At 37.5% G+C, this 17629-nt stretch overlaps 1 protein-coding gene across 22 annotated transcripts in view; it reads left to right on the top strand.

Moving 5' to 3' along the window:
- The window catches only part of NRXN1 (neurexin 1), a 1147797-nt gene that overhangs the window by 551772 nt on the left and 578396 nt on the right, over positions 1–17629 (top strand). For all 22 annotated transcript variants that reach the window (XM_043603364.1, XM_043603362.1, XM_043603358.1 and 19 more), the window contains 3 exons: positions 2357–2479; positions 14505–14886; positions 16064–16254. In XM_043603364.1, coding sequence (XP_043459299.1) covers positions 2357–2479; positions 14505–14886; positions 16064–16254 — 696 coding nt within the window. The remainder of the gene's footprint in view (positions 1–2356; positions 2480–14504; positions 14887–16063; positions 16255–17629) is intronic.

The following is a 17629-nucleotide window of genomic DNA, read 5'->3' as shown; positions in this document are numbered from 1 at the left end:
AGGACTAGCAACCACAATTCTTAACTTCTTGCCAGTGCACTCTCCATTACACTTCAAGTTGCATAGATAACATTGTTTTGAACTGAGAATATTAAGTGCATTTTTTAAAACCTTGTCTTCCAAAATCAATCTCTCCACATTTTTAATAATGCAAGAAAGGAGCTTGAAGTTGGCCCACAGAGATTTTTTATGAACCAAAGGGTTATTTTTAATTGGATTTTGTGCCTGTTGTTATGGAAATAGTTGTTTCATAGATTAAGCATTATGACTTAAGAGGAAGATCAAGCCCAGAATGGGGTATAATGATGATATCACCCTTAAGCTTCTTTTTCTTGACAAAACACTTTTAAAAATAAGAGAATGGGAGTGAAGCTGCTTCAAAAGGACACATTTCTAAGGAAAAAAAAAGTCTTCCCTATAAAAATAGCTTTAACATGATATATTCTCTTTTCAAAGATCAAAACTAAGAATGACCCTTGCTGCCGGTAGGATACTAAGATTCTGCAGAGTTATTAAGCGCTTCTTTCTTCACTGTTGAAACTAGAAAGAGTTCCTTTGATCGTGGAACTTGCTTTCAACATTGGCCTCAAAGCTTTTTTTTTTTTTTTTTTTTTTGCAGTTGCTGAACTAACAGGCTTCCTCTAGTTATTTAGTGATCAATCTTTCAGAACTATTCTGTCCAGACTAGTTTTTATTCATGTATCTGGATTGGATGTGTAATTTAAAGAAAATGTGTAATTTTCTTCTCTAAAGAAACAGAAAAAGATTCTTTGTAACCTTCATGATGGTTTCCTTTAGAGACATGAAGCAGTCCATACTGCAAAGTTTAGCTTATCTCCCTGGTTCATTTTAAGCCCCAGAGAATACTCAACCACGGAAGGCAGAATTTACATCAGTAACATCCTAAGAGAGAAATCAGGGCTGGATGGATAGCCAGCAGTGCCAGAAGCAAACAATCTCTTGTTGGATAGACTACTGAAGTTCTTCCACTTAGTTTTCTTACTATCTCTCTCTCTCCCTCTCTCTTTGTTTCTTCCTCCTTCTCCTTGACTTTTCTGTGTTCTCCTAAGATCCTTGGACATTGATTGGTTTTGCTGGTAGAATTTGGTTGAAGAAATTGTGAAGCCAATCCTGATCCTGAATCAGTTGATGAAATTCAACGGTGTCACTTTTTTCATTACTTTAGCTTACCAACAAATTCCAGTCCTTGCAAAACACACAGGGGAAAAAATCCATCACCAAATAATGTATCTTTAAAAACTTTTCATGATTTTTCTTAGTGAATCATAGTATCAGATTAGTAGAAATGTTTTATTTTAATTTAAAAATTTTTTCAAGTTATATTAAAGGTTTGTGGGGTTTTTTTTCCTTTCTTTGTTTCTAAGTGGCAAAAGGATGTTTGTCTAAGTTTCTCATTTCACTGATTTCCATAAAACAACTTTCTGAAATAGTATGTCTGTTCTAAGCCTCTATAAATTAATTTGCATAGATTTAATAGATTCACTGGCAGTTGCTCTCCCAGGTGGTTAATTTTCTTTTGGTCCTCAGCTGGGAATCCTTTCCCTCTAGTGCTGTTTAGTCTCACTTTATTTTCCTTCCGACTCATCACTTGGACCTTTATTGGCTGTGACTTCTTTTTCTTCTTCATTTCCTAAGAGTCAGTACTCCTATCTAAACCCATTTTCTGTGCCTTCACTGGACTTAGTTTTTAGACACAACATTCCATAAATTTAAGAACCTGGTGAATATTGGAGGTGAATGATGTAAGAGTGAAGAGCAGCTGTTACACAATATAGTGCCCAGAGCAGTCTCCTCACCAGAATCTAATCAGCCAGTTGCGCTAGCCTGAAGATGCTTAGCTAATTACTTAAGGTCTGCTCTCTCCCCGAAGTCAGAGGTTACAAGACTGCTATCTACTTCATTAGCGAAAAAGTGTTAACCATAAATACCAGAGAATTCCTTAGGAAAAACAAAAACAACAACAGCAAAAAGTGTGTGTAAATTTGGGAGGCTTCCTGATGCTATATTGACTGTGCCTATTTATGACAACAAGGTTCATTCACTTGTCTTTGATCAATGCATAATGTTAAAGATTCTTCTTAAATTGTCACACCTGAATGTCTGTTAACTTGTCATTTTCCTTGCTTGCTCTGACTCTAATGGGTTTGAAAATTGATCCAGCCAGTCTCTTCTCTCCTTTCTCTCTCTCACCTCTTTCTCTCATTTCCTTCTCTCTTGTCTCTCCTCCCTCTCCCGTGCCTTCCCCCTTACTTTGTCTCTTTCTCTCACTCTCTGTGAGGTTCATTTGCTTGACTGATTCTGAGTGTCCATAATGACTGTTTGGCATATCCTACAGGCAAAGGTCCCGAGACCCTTTTTGCCGGCTATAACCTCAATGATAACGAATGGCACACAGTGCGTGTGGTCCGTCGAGGAAAAAGTTTAAAGTTAACCGTGGATGACCAACAGGCCATGACAGGTAAATCCCCCTGTTGTCGTTGCCTTTGCTTTTGCTGAAGCTTTAGACTTTCCCATATCTTGCAGGTGACTATAAAACCAACTACACAACTTGAAGCTGATACACACAGTTCATTTTCTATTCCAATTTCTCCAGCAATGATTCCATTAAATAAGGAGCATGTTAAATGTTTTTTTTTTTTTTTCTCTCAAACAAGCACTACTTTTGGGTCATGTTCTTTCCTATTTAATAATTCAAGAAGACATTATATAGTTCAGTGTTGTGGGTCATAAATATCTTAGGGTCTCATAAAATATTGAAGTCATTGTTTACATGCCAATTTCTGTTCAATTTCTTTGTTATATATTTTGGCAATAAACAGCAGCAAGTTCTACATTTCACTGTCTTGGAAAATTGATAGATATGCTGACATTCTGTCAGCCGAACCACTTTTTCATTATAAGCTATAATAGATCATTTCTGGCCATTTACCTCAGTTGGTTAAACTCTAATATTAAGGATGTCAGGTTCAATCCCTGATATGTAGATTCTTAACTGAGGTGAGCCATATAAAAGTCCACCCCAGAGATATAGGGAAACCGAATGAAAGAGGAATCGGTGTTGTGCCTTTATTCTCTCAGCTGAAAATAACTCCAAACACATGACCTACTGGGATGTTAACTCTTTTTCCTTTTTAGAGAACATCTCTAAAATTATTATTTTAGTACATAGCACAAGATAGTTCTTGTGCAGCAGAGAAGTGTGTCCTACATTCAGTCCTAAGGGGTTTCCATTATCAGAGATCAGTTGATTCTATCAATGTGGAAATAGCATGTGTGGGATTTTAACTTTTGAGAGAATCATTTCTGAGTTCAAATGAAGAAAACTTCAGACTTAGGGATCTCTTTACTATCTTATAATTCAATAGCCTTTTATGGCTCTCAAAAACTCTTTTCTATATGTAGGGGCAACTTTTTTTCAGAATCACCTGAACAGCTTTAAAAGGACCAATTCCTGGCCTGACAACACAGGGAATCAAGGAAGAGTACAGTATTTTTTTTCCTTTTGTTTTTATTTTGTTGTTGTTTTCGGTTTGGGCTTCTTTTCATATTTAAAATCTCTTGAGAGGGGACTCTTACGCAACTGGGTCATGGATTAGTAATTGGAAAGCAAATGTTATATTATTTTATTCTCTGAGAAAGAAAATCAACCAGAGAGTGGTTAGCCTAAGTCTTTATTCAAAGTTGCCAGACAGGAGAAGGTTCTAAAGGAACTGTGTGAACCCGGTGAAGGAAGGCAGAATTTTTGCAGGGCTTTGACAAGAGTGTCAACCCAAGTTCAACTAGTTTTGGTCAAGGACGGGTCTTAGAGGAATGAATTGTTTTTGTAGCATCCATTGTCTGGATGATTTGGGTTTTATTAAAAGGAGTAGAAATGAGGAGTTTGTGTCTAAGGTCATATGCAAGAGGTTGTGAATAACTAGTTGCCGGGGACAGGATATGTGAAAACCATAGGGGAACATTCTTTTGTCCCTAAGTATGTCTCAAATCTCACACAACCCAGTGAAGCAGATAGGGCATATGCATTTTCATTTTAAAGAGGAGGAAACTGGGGTGCCTGGGTGGCTCAGTTGGTTAAGCATCTGACTTAAGCTCAGGTCATGATCTTGTGGTTCGTGAGTTTGAGCCCCACATTGGGTTCTGTGCTGACAGCTTAGATCCTAGAGGCTGCTTCAGATTCTGTGTCTCCCTCACTCTCTGCCCCTCCCCTGCATGTGCTCTGTCTCTCTCTCTCTCTCTCTCTCTCTCTCAAAAATAAATATTAAAAAAAATTAATAAAAAAAGAAAGATGAGGAAACTGAGTTTCAAAGGGGTTAAGTGACTTATGTTTCTTTGAAATGCCACTGTTACCAGAACTTAGAAGAGGACCTAGGTTTGAAATTATTGCTATTATTGATGATTTGTTTTTTTGACTCGTGGTCAAAACCTCTACAACACATACTTTCCACACACATCATGTCACACACATCTTAATAGATACATACACATCTATATCTAAATAGATATACACACAAGAACTCACACAAGAACTGACAATTGGTGCAGTAGATGAGGTACTGAATGTTTGATGTAAGCAATTTATGATCTTGGAGTTCAGAAGAGAGGTTGAGGACCTTGGTTTCAAAGATAGCTTAAAGCAATAGATGACATTTGAACTAGGCTTTAAAGAGAGAGTAACACAGATGATAAAAGTATGTGAGGGAACATTCCATACTGGGGAGAAGGGCTTCAATGGTGCTACACGGACTAATGTTGAGGAGACAGTTTTGTTTGGTTTCATGCATCTATATGGTAGTTGACAGGGCTAAAATGGCCTTTTGCAGCAAATAGGTCAGTGTGCTCAAGGTGTTCATTTTTCGTGGACCTTCAGGTGATTGGAAATCCTGAGAGTATGCTGAGAGAATATGTTTTGAGCAAAATGAATCCTGTGTCAGTGTAGTATATGCTTTAGGATGTAAAGTCATAAGTCCTGAACTACAGTGGATAAAGAAGGGATAGAAACAAAAGTATGGTGCAACATATTTTGCTAAATTTTATTTACAAATAGTTTCCAGTTTACAAAAAACACTCAAAAATAAAAACAGTACAAAGAACATTGATCTATCTTTACCCTTGTGAATGTTGTATCCCATTTGCTTTGACATTTTCACTTTTTTTTTTCATAACCAGTTGAGGAAAAATTAAATACAAAATGTCCCTTTACCCGTAACTACTAAAGTGTGCATTTTCTACAAATAATGATATATATATACCCTTACATAACAAAGAGTTACCAACTTCAGTAAGTGTTGCTCGGATGCAATATCTTTTATCTGTTCTGTTCTCCATATTACAATTTAGTGAGTTGACCTAGTGTTGTCTTTTATAGCGTTTCCCCTCTACACAGTGTGCAGCCTGGGCTCGGACACCGCATATAGCTTTCGGGTCTCTTTAACCTGCTTTCATCTGAAACATTTCCAGCAACTTTTTTTTTTTTGTCTTTTCGTGACATTGACATTTTTGAAATATATAACCCTCCCACCTTTTATCAGTGTAAAGTCACTCATTTTGTGTTTGATGTTTTCTCACGATTGAATTCAGGTTTTGCATTTTTGGGTTGAATTCTGCATTGGTGATACTGTGGCCTCCTTCTAGTATCCTGTCTGAAGGCATGAGACGTCTGTGTCCTTTACCGGTGATTTAATTTAACCACTTGGTCAACACGTTGCCCATTTTCTCCACTACATGAACAGTATGTTTTCTTCCTCTCCACTAATAAACTGTCGGTGGAGAGACATTAAGACCATAAAAATATTCTGTGTCTCTTCAAAATTTCACCCTACATTTAGCATCCATTGAAGATTTTCTCCTGGTCCAGTCTTTAGTGCAGTAGTTACAAAATGATTTTCTAATTACAGCACTTCCCATCCTTTCTTCTTTCCTTCCTTCCTTTATTTCTTCCTTATTGGTATGGACACCCAAGTTTCTATGTTTCTCAAATAGTTTATAATTACTTTACTTGATTATTTTGGTGCTCAGATGGTCCCAGTTTGAGTCCATGGGCCAGTGTGAGTCCCATGAAGTTGGTCTTTGTTATATTGTGACATGCCCCACCCCAACATTTTCAGGTTTGTGTTTTGTTTTATTTTGTTTTGCTTTTTTAGCATTTTCTTACTTACTTTATGTCATAACAGGATATTCCAGGCATAGCTTGTACCTACCATGCCCCAGCTCTGGAATCAGCCATTTTGTCTTCATTTAGTCAAGATTGATATTAGAGACCAAAATCTGGGTGGTTGATGTTGAGATACTCTCAATGCTATTGGAGTATCTTTGTTTCCTGCCCTTTTCAGTAGGCAAAGATAGGAAACTATATTCAAGGATATACACATAAACCTGAATGAATATGTAAATACACACATGGAACTAAAGAATGTTCCCTTGTGGTTTTCACATGTCCTTGTCCCTGGGTAGCTGTTTACTCACAACCTCTGACACATGACCTTAGACACAAACTCCTCATTTTTACTCTTTCTGATAAAACCTAAATCATCCAAACAGTGGTTTCTAGTTTACAAAAATGCATGTGCACATAATCATGCATATGCATATATTTTAGAAAAGATGAGTTCACAGTGGTACCACCATATCTACGTCCTTGTTTTTTGACTTCCCCCATTCTGTGTTTCCATGTTCTTTCTTCCATGGTGGGATCCTTGCCCTCAGTGATGTCAGTTACTCATTTCTTCAACCCAATAATGAATCTAGAATAGTGTGTGGATTACTTGAAGTCGCCTATACCACTACAATTAATAAACCAACTAAAACAAAATTCAGGATTAGGTTGTGATTCTTCTCATTCCTCACTGCCTAAGACTTAGCAGGTAAAATTAAACGCTGAGTTTACAAGTAACTTTGGTTATAACTTGGCTTATTTCCGTCCTTCCTTCTTTCCCTGCCTCCCTTTTTTTCCTTTTCTTCCTAATTTCCTTCCTTGAGTGTAGTTATAGTCTCCATTTGAAATATAATTAGTGTTATGTATTTCACTTTAGCTTTTCCTTCCCATTCCTATTTAATTACATAAGTATGTTGTAAGTATGTACAACATTAACATGATTTTAAAAATCAATGCAACACATTTTGTATTAAGTGATGAATAGGGGCACCTGGGTGGCTCAGTTGGTTAAGCACCCAACTTCGGCTCAGGTCATGATCTCACAGTTTGGTTTGTGTGTTCCTGTCCCATATCAGGCTTGCTGCTGTCAGTGGGGAGCCTCCTTCAGATCCTCTGTCCCCTCTTTCTCTGTCCCTCCCCCATTAGTGAGTGTTTTCTCTCTTATCTCTCTCAAAAATAAATATTTAAAAAAGTAACAAATAGGGTGTGAATATGATCAGTGTAACAAAGAAAATTCCAGAAATGGCCCCTAAATAAATTGCCATCTGATTTTCATAGAAAATTCAAGATACATATTTTCAATTACATAGATTCCAACCAAACTTCTAAGTTAATGAATTGCCTTCTTCAACTTGCAGTAAATGCATTCCTTTGTTTGCTTAAATGGCCAGGCATTTATCTACCACCAGCAATCATAATGTTAGGAAACAGAATAAACAGATATTTACATGGATGTGAGATGTAGCTTGTAGATGTAGGAACAAGTGAGTGACCTATTCTGTGGGGGACTCCCAAGAGAATTGACTCTGTTGAGGGATCATTTCTAAGCTACTGTTGTAGGTACCCATTTCTGCTCCTGGGCATGGACTAGCTCTTCAAGGCAAAGTTACTCATATTTCCTTGCCTGGTTCATATTGGGATTCTGGCATCCAAGACTTCATTAGGAATTCATAGGTCATTGGTGAGGTTTGGCTTATGATCTGAAAGAAAAGGAATCCTTTTAGAATCCCCAACTTTGGAGGACAAATATATCCTAAGACATTTGTTTAACATGTTTTTGTTCAGCATGTATTATTAAAATTATAATATGAATCTTGATCCACCAACTCAGGTATGTAAGAAATGGGACATTTCTTAATTGTCTTTATATCAATTTAAATCAGCACAATTTAAATCAACAAGGCCTTAGGCCTCTCTTCTGGATTTACAGGATATTTAATCACAGTCTGTTTTGCCCCCACTCCCTATTCCCAAACTTGGATCATATGAGTCTCCTTTTGTCTTCCCTCTGCACTTGTTCCCACAAAAACACTTTTTTTTTTTTTGTCCTTTGTCCTTTTAATTGCAAGAACCCTGTTGCTCCTGTCCTAAGTGGGTGAATGGATCTTTGCTAATTCCTGCAAGGAGCTGTGGGCTGTAGTTCAGTCTCCCTATGTTTACCAATTCTCTCTGAAACTTTGACCCTGAGCTGAGAGCAGGATGATGGAATGAGTTGTACTTCTAAATCCCACCAATATTCTCCTATCTCCAGTCAGTGGTAATCCCATCATCTTTATCAGCCCTCAAATACACTCTGTTCTCTCCTTTTCTTTCTTTCTTTCTTCCTTTCTTTCTTTCTTTCTTTCTTTCTTTCTTTCTTTCTCTCTCTTTCTCTCCCTCTTTCTTTCTCTTTTCCTTCCTTCCTCTTTCTTTCTTTCTTTCTTTCTTTCTTTCTTTCTCCCTCCCCCTTTCTGGATAAACCTTGCAAATCAGGCTTTCTCAAAAGATTGAGGAAGGCATTGTTTTCCAGCAGCTTCCACTCTGCCAAGAAAAACCCTTTGAGGCAAAATACTTGGCTAACATTTTAGAATTGAAGGAAGAACACAATATAAACTAGTATTCCAGTAAATTAGCTTGCCATTTACTCTTTCTCAAAATTGCCCAAAGTCTTAGAGCAGAAATTTGATTTTATCCTCCGCTCTGTAGGAGTAAATTTTTTTTTCCAGTAGTGAAATCCAACATGCTCTTTCCAGAGTTTAAAGATGAATAGGAATATAAACCAAGTAAATATTGATGATTCACCCAAATTATTCATCCTGCACCCCAGTACTCTACCTCAACTTTTTCCTTCCCTCAGCTCTCAGCATCTTGCTGCTCAGAGCTAAAGGCAGTTTTATTTTCACATTAATTTACCTTTACTGAGTGAATTTTCATCAAGGTGATTTATTTTGGGGGGATTAGGTTTTGTGAAAGATCTCATGATAGCCAAAAATTTGTAAGAATAAAAAAGCCTTGACTTCCATAGCATGGGAAGTTTGCAAAATGGGCAGTGGAAACTTGCCACTGAGGCTTATGTTTAAAATGGGATTTTTTTTCAAACACTCTAGTGTTGAAGCCCACTTGAGGCCCACCATGAATCAGGAAAGCAATTGTTTTGTTTTGTATTAAATTTTACAGCAAGTGAGAAATCACAGAAGAGGAAAAAAAGAGTAAGGAAAAGCATCAGGCACTCTTCATGCATTTCTTCTTACGTTTTGACCTCATCTTTAAATTACAGTTAAATGTACTGTTAAGTAGGTGTTGAAGACACGACAGTACATGCTCAGGCCAGTCTTGGTAATGCCTGCACTTTACCTAGGGTGATGAGGGCAACAGTTGTCTGCAAAGAAGCTTAAAAAGGAAGAGATTCCCTAGGAACCTGGAGGTGAAATTCTACAAGCTATATAAGAGCCCTAAGCAGGGAGTCTTGGGTTTCAGCTCCTCACTTGGTCAGTCTCAAGACTCTGGAACTATGTGTTTTGTGTGTGTGTGTGTGTGTGTGTGTGTGTATGTTAGTGTGCCTTTCATTAAACAGTATTTACCATATGTAAGCAAACCAGCTAGCTGGGCATCATCATTCTATAATGGAGCTAACCTGAGTTCGCTCCTTGGTGACTTGCAGATAGAGTCTACACCAGGTGCAGTTTGTCACACAAAAGAAACTTTGTTTGCAGCAAACATGGAGATCACAGGGAATAACTTCCAAAACTGAGACTCCCTTAACAGAGTGAAAGGTATTCCTTTCCTTTTAGGGTTAGGATAAATATTCGGAAAGGAGAGCTTTGGCATGGCAGGTAAAGGCTTGCTCAGGCATACTTAGAAAGCACGCCTATACACGCCTCGTAAATTATGGTAATGAAGCTTGTGCTTCCCCTTGGATGGAGACTATAACATTATAATGAAGCTGAGGTAACTGTTAGACAAGGGGAACGGAATATGGGCTTGTTCTAAGATCAGTATAAACTGGTTGAAGTCTTGGGCTTTTATCTCTGGTAAGGAATGCAGGGTCTTTGAAATAGCACTGGGAGTTTTTGCCACTGATTTTTTTGTCTCAGATATGTTTAGTGCACTTCCAGGCCTGGTAGTAACTTAATTTTTGCATTCCATTTGTTCCCTTGAAATCCTTAACTCCTGAGGTTTTTGCATTTCTTTGTAATTCTGGCATCGTCCTGGAAGTTCTGCCAGAAGTGTGTTTGGGAAAGTAGAATTGGTAAGGCATAGGCCATGGAAAACAGCTGGCTGGGGTGGGGGTTGCTAAAATGACTTCTCTTGTGTCATGAAAGCTATGTGTCATTTTTCTTTTTCTGGGGATCCCCTAACTCTTTCTGCTTACAATTTCCCTCCTCTCTATCATCTACACATTATTGGTAAGTCCTGCAAATTACATCTGCAAAATTATCTCATTTCATACACCTTTTTTAATTTTTTCCATTTTTGCTATAACCACCCTACTTCAAATGGTCTCCAGTTTACTATACCTACATCAGAGAGATTGAACACACACGTTCAGGCACTGACTCACGGCATCTGCCTGCCCATAACCCTTCAATGCCTACAGAATATAATCAGGAGGCATTGTGTGTTGTATCTGGCCTGTGACTCTCCTTCCCGTCTCAGGTGAGCCCCTCACCTCATGTACTCCTGATTCCCCAGCCACAATGGCTTGCTCTTTTTCACCTGAATGCCCTTGGCACCTGTTTCCCTTCCTGGAATCCAACTCCCCATTCTGCTTCTCCAGTTCTTAGCAGGGCTCTCTCTCTCTCTCTCTCTCTCTCTCTCTCTCTCTTCTTAATGTTTTTAAATGTTTATTTATTTTTGAGAGAACCAAAGCATAAGCAGGGGAAAGGCAGAGAGAGAGAGAGAGAGAGAGAGAGGGAGACACAGAATCCAAAACAGACTCCAGGCTCCGAGCTGTCAGCACAGAGCCTGATGAGGGGCTCCATCCCATGAACCATGAGATCCTGACCTGAGCCAAAGTCAGACATTTAACTGACTGAGACACCCAGGCATCCCTTCTTTTAATCTTTCAAATTTAACTTAAATATCAGCTCAGGCCCCCCATCCCATACTTAACAACTCAATATCCTGTTTATGAAATTCATAGAAGTTTTTGTTGTTATTTTGTCATCATATATTTCATTATTTCCTTACCTCTTTTTGTCTGCCTTTCCCCAATAAACCATGAGTTTTGTAAAATGATACTGCTTCTTTATTACCTAATACAGGACCTGACATATATAGCACACACTCCAGAACTTTAAGTGAACTAACAAGCTGATATGGGGCTGGGTGTTATTTTGTTCTGTAGCAGAAATTTAACTCTTGACTCTGAACAAGAAAGTTAACTTGACTCCGAGCAACATTAAGCATAAACTAGCTGATATTGTTATGTGTTTGTATATAAAGATTGGATGTGCATCATAAGATACCTGTGCAAACACACTATCCAGGAGGTTGTCTCTCATTGGAGATTATTGCCAATCCGGTGTATCCATATCCTTTGATCAGAGGCATTTTGCTAATTCCAGACTTTCTTTTCACTCAGTCTCTGGAAAAGATGCTCTATATTTAAATCCTTGGAACCTTAAAAAAAATCTTTCTCCTTCAATGTCCTTTATTTTTTCATAATCAATATATATGTATAATAGTAGAGATGACTACATTACTGCCAGAGGATTGAACTCTGGAATAAATTCTGAGGGAAAAAAAGAATGTTTAGAAGGCAGCAGTTAATGTCTTCTAAGGCAGTGGATAATGGCTTTTAGGTGCTAATTCTCCCCCGCCAGCAAGCATATCTGCCATTACTGTCAATGCGATTTATATGCGCTTATTAAAGAAAGAATAGACTCTTGAACATGGGCCATAATGACTTTTCTTGTAACTGGGCCACAGTTGCTCCCAAACTGTTTTACTACCTTTTTATTATTTATGCTCTGCATACATATTCTTTGAGAAAAGAAAACAGACATTACTTGTTATTTTTATCACTGAACTTATCAGTCCTTTGAAACAAAATGTGCTTCCCTATTTCAGAGCTATCAAGAACATGACAGTTTGGGATAATATTTAGTTGTAAGGATTTGTATTTTTTAGGGGGGGGGAGCAGGTTATTTCCTTACTACCTGTTGGTTCATTAATGGAACTTTGAAGAAGAAACATGACAGTTTCAGGGTTGAGGTGGGTTCATTGAGCTAGGGCTCCCATTTTAATATAATGAAAAAGATTAAAAAATCAACACAAGGAACTATGAAAACCCAAGTGATTTTTTTTTTAGCTTTTTATAGTCTTCCTTTGTATAGCTTATTAATTCAATGTTTCTGGTGTGATATTTGAAAATTATTTAAGACTCATTTTATTTGCTACCAAGTAAGTAGTTCCCCAAGGAATAGCATTGAGGTCATTGAACAAAACACTAAAGAAGGAGAGAGAAATGATGTCATACTAGAAACCAGTAATGCTAAGGATTTAATGATATTTTTGCATCCAAAAGATGAGCAGTAGGCATAGTGGGGAGGAGGAAGGAAACGAGATGTTTATAGTGGTATATTTTATATTTAAAAAAAATTTGTAGAGATAGAATCAGGAAAAAAAAAGTCCAAAAAGAGAGCATGTCAAGGGTATGGCAAGAATGCTGTTACCAGGATCAAGAACTAGTAAAAAGGTGTAGAAATTAAGCAGAATTAAGTACAGCTCACGGGAGAATTTTTTACACCAGTGAGTTTATAAGCATCAAAATCAATTATGTATGTAGAAGTTTTTCTTGCACAAGAAAAAAATATGCCTTTTATATTTCACTTACTGGCATTTCCTCAAAATGCCAGCCAATATTTTACTGTCTTGATTGAAGCCATGAAAATCTGTCAAGTTGGTTGAAGGAGGGCCACATAGATGGTTGTTCAATCTTCATTACACCTGGGAAGAAGGTTCAGTGCATTTTCTCAGGGGCTGATCCTGGGATTAGCTCTAATTAATATTTTCATTAATATCACGGATGACAGGATATGGTAAGCTCGATAAATTTTCCAATTATGCCAAATTGAGTAGTGAATCTAGCACCTGGAAGAACTTGATTGCAATTTGAATGACCTTTTCGAGTTTTAGAAGAAAGCAAATGACAATTTAATTGGACAAGAGCAAGATGCTAGGAGAGAATTACTAGCAATGCTAAGAGTACTTTATGTTGTACACTGGAAAACAAGTTCACATCTTTGTTTATTTATCTTCCCTTCAGTGGTATGTAGGTAGGTACAGTTATCACTCTAGAGGTAAAGACGGGATTGGGTTGGGTTTTCATGGGATTGACAGAAGAATTTAGTGGAATGGAGAAGCATGGAGACTGAACTGAAAAGTCAATCAATAAATAAATCTGCAACCAAATCTGACTCTAGGGTGTTTAAAAAAGATTGTACTTCAGGGCTGATTTTACTCATAGTCTCAAAATTGGGCATGCCTTGATTTGGTAGAGTGTGCCCAGTTTAGGTATCCAAAACATAAGTGCAAGGAAAATGGCGTGGGTCCAGAAGAGATCAACAGAAACTCTAGAGTGGCCAGGAGGCTAGTTCTAGTGAAGACTGTGGGAATTGTTCAGCACAGAAAAGAGGAGGTGAAAAGTGCATATTTAATTTTGAAAACATTTTTATGGTTCATTGTTGAAAGAATAGTCAGCAGCCCTTCATTTTTTCTATTGGGTATAGGAAAATATAGAGTCATTTTTTTTTTCCTTTAAGAGCATTTCTTTAAGAAAAACATGTAACCATGAAGCTGGGATGTATCAATGTTGGATGGAACAATTTAGGACAGTCATTGCCCTTAATTCTTCCCTCTCCTTTCCTTCCGTCTATATTTTCTTCCTTCCTTCCTTCCTTCCTTCCTTCCTTCCTTCCTTCCTTCCGTCCTTCCTTCCTTCTTCCTTTCTTCTTTCTTCCCTTTTTCCTCCCTCCCTTCCTTTCTTCAGTCCTTCCTTCCTTTTTCTTTTCCTTTCTCTCTCCTGCCCTCTTTCCCGTTCTTTCTTTATTTCTTGCTTCCTTTATTTCTTTCCTCTACTTTAAAAAAATTCTATAATTTTGCCTAATGAAGGTGATTTTTGTTAAGGCTACGATTTGGACAAAGATTAAAACCTGACCTAAGAAACTTTTATTAAGTATCCAGCCTTACCCTTTAATATCGTTGCTATGTTTTTACCATATGTAACTGAATGTCAAAAGGTATTTGGATTCTTGTATTTTAAAATGTGATATCGCCATAGAAGTCTAAAGTTAGGAGTTTCTTTCAGATACAGAAAAATAATAATACATTATTATTATTGACCTTTCAGGTCAAATGGCAGGCGATCACACGAGGCTGGAGTTTCATAACATAGAGACTGGCATCATCACGGAACGTCGGTATCTGTCTTCTGTCCCCTCCAACTTCATTGGACACCTGCAAAGCCTGACATTTAATGGAATGGCATACATTGACTTGTGTAAAAATGGTGACATAGATTACTGTGAGCTCAATGCCAGATTTGGCTTCAGGAACATCATAGCAGACCCTGTCACCTTCAAGACCAAATCAAGTTATGTTGCCTTAGCTACATTGCAAGCCTACACTTCTATGCATCTTTTTTTCCAGTTCAAGACAACATCCCTAGATGGACTAATACTATATAATAGTGGGGATGGAAATGACTTTATTGTGGTCGAATTAGTTAAAGGGTGAGTATATGTGAGTTCAATGACAAATAAATAAAAATTTGCAAAATTGACCTTGATAACCAAAAATATACATTAAACAGATGTGTTCATTTCTAAGGTAGCGGGCAAGACTGTGGAAGAATGGCTTAAATATATTTGTTCAAATCACTTCTTGGATATCTTGTAAAGTTAATAGGAAATCAGTAAGTCTTCTATACCTACACTTTCATACATGAGGTACAAATAACATTGAGTTCTAATTATGATAGGCATTCCATGAATCTTATGCTTCAAATGTGGGTTTCCTTACTATGCACACTGTAATTCTACAAAAGCATTTCTACAAATGTATAAAAATTTGTGCTAATTAAACACCTAAAATAAGTAATCAGATAACTTCAATTTCATAAAATCCATTTAACTCAAATTTTATTCTATATCAGAATTCCTTGAAGAATTCAGAAGGAAAGATTTTTGTGAAATTTCCTTGAAATGGTGAGGAAAATATGATGTGTTTTAACTGATTTGAGTATTCATTCATTCAATCAGTGAACATTATAGCATATCTACAATGGGCAAGAGAGTATACCCGGCACTATATATATATACCACTTCTGTGCACATCTAAGATTCTACCAAACTTCAGCCACACATGTAACATGCAACCCTACGGAATGTAGGTGAACACATAAACATCGCAAAAAAGCATTATGAAAAGTTGCCTCAGATGATCATGTGCTAAGGTCAGGACAGTCTTTTAGGAAATCAAGAAAATGTATGAGGGAGGGGGTGGATATCAGAGCTGAGTCTTGAAGGGTGAGTGCACATTTCCCATCTAAGAAACAGGCATTTAAGATAAAGGAAAAGCATGTACAAGAAACTGGCAAAAGATGGGGTGTAGGTGGAAATAGAGAATGAGTAGCGAAAGGTAATTGACCTTCCAGTGTCATAAAGTGAGATGTAGACCATGATTTTGAAAATAATTTTGACTATTTTCATGCAGACAATGAATAATCCTCCTTGCTAAAACAGTAGTGTTTCTTACCTTCTTGTTAGCTGAGCCTATGTACAGCTCACTCAGATTTCTAACAAGAATGGAACCACATTAAAAAAAAAGATCTCCATTTGTAATATCCAGTTTGACTCCATCAAAAATTCAAAAAGTGATGACATTTCCTCACCTTCGCTTTTTTCCCAGGTACTTACATTATGTGTTTGATTTGGGAAATGGTGCTAACCTTATCAAAGGGAGCTCAAATAAACCTCTCAATGACAATCAGTGGCACAATGTGATGATATCAAGGGACACCAGCAATCTCCACACTGTCAAAATTGACACGAAAATCACAACACAAATCACTGCGGGAGCCAGGAACTTGGACCTTAAAAGTAAGTTCACACTGCGTCGGAGTAACAGGCACGAACCCACATGGTCTCCACTCACGGGACGAATCCTTTGTTTTGGAGTGTGTGTATCTACTGTTTGCCAAGACTGATCAGAGTTTTATTTCCAACACATAATTAATAATACAACATACAAGCTTGTGCTCCCCTTTAATGTGGCAGAAACATATGTATATTTAATAGCTCAAAAAATGCAATCTCTAAGAATGCATGCATGATTAAAATTTAAAGAGAAAACATGTTCTTAGTCTTGATATTATAAAGACAAGTAGGTTGTTTGCAAGTTTCTTTAGTCCCTACAGTTTTTAATGGATTTAGGGTCAAGTAACTAGATTCCTAAGGAGTTTCTTCTAGAACTTATTAGTTTTCTTTCATTGGTGAGAGTTCCTAGACTTACACACCCTCTGACCAACAGGGGTCTGAGCCTGGCTTACACCCTTGTGTCTCCAACAGTGAGTTTGCCCCGTCCTACCCGTATGCACACACATACGCACATACACACACAGGCACACACTAATAGGAATGTTTCTTTCACCAGCTGCTAAAAAAGTTTAACAGACTTTGTCCTTCCCTATCGATACTCGCTTTCTCAAGTGAGCAAGACAAATGCTTAGAAAACATGTCAGTAACAGAAAAAAATAACAGAAGTTTCTATTTGAGTGGGCCTTTGTTATTCACTAAGAATATATCCATACATGCCATCTTGTTAATACTGCAACAAGCACTGGATGAGGTATTATTAGCATTTTATTATGAATGTAGGAAATCTGAGCTTTGAATGGCTTGCCCAGGGATGAAACAACAGCCACAGTAGAGTAAATATACTCCCCCCCCGCCCCATTTCTGACGCAAGCACCCTGCATTGCCCCTCTACCCTGATGCATCCCAAAGCCCTGGAGTCACATTTTTGCTTGACAAGAGCTGTTCATTTATATTGATGGGTTCTTTTCCTTTGACTCACAAGGTAAATACATGGGGAAGTTAGAGAACTGGAAAGAGAAAATCCAACAGAACCCTTTCTAGAGAAAAATGGTCTTTCCAAATAGGGAGAAAGAAGAAAGAAAAGTATTTCATGTCCTGTAATTGCAGAATATATTTACAATCCCAGGAATATATTTATCCAACGCATAAAATGTGTGATAATGGCTGTCTTCCTTCTTTCAGAGTGGGCCTCTTGTTAACTTCAAAGCAATCCTGTTTGTGTCCACACATCTAATAGCTTAGCTCAGAAAGGAAAATGAGATTCAAAGGAAATGCTGTTTTAACAGGCTAAAGCTCTTTATCTTTCTTCTCTGTGACTAAAGTGAATGGAATGAGTTTTCCATATTTTCCTATTTAATGAGTACTCCTGTTTTACACA

Source organism: Prionailurus bengalensis, chromosome A3 (assembly GCF_016509475.1).
Source record: "Prionailurus bengalensis isolate Pbe53 chromosome A3, Fcat_Pben_1.1_paternal_pri, whole genome shotgun sequence".
Taxonomy (NCBI): Eukaryota; Metazoa; Chordata; class Mammalia; order Carnivora; family Felidae; genus Prionailurus; species Prionailurus bengalensis.
This window is presented reverse-complemented; position numbering and strand designations above follow the sequence as displayed.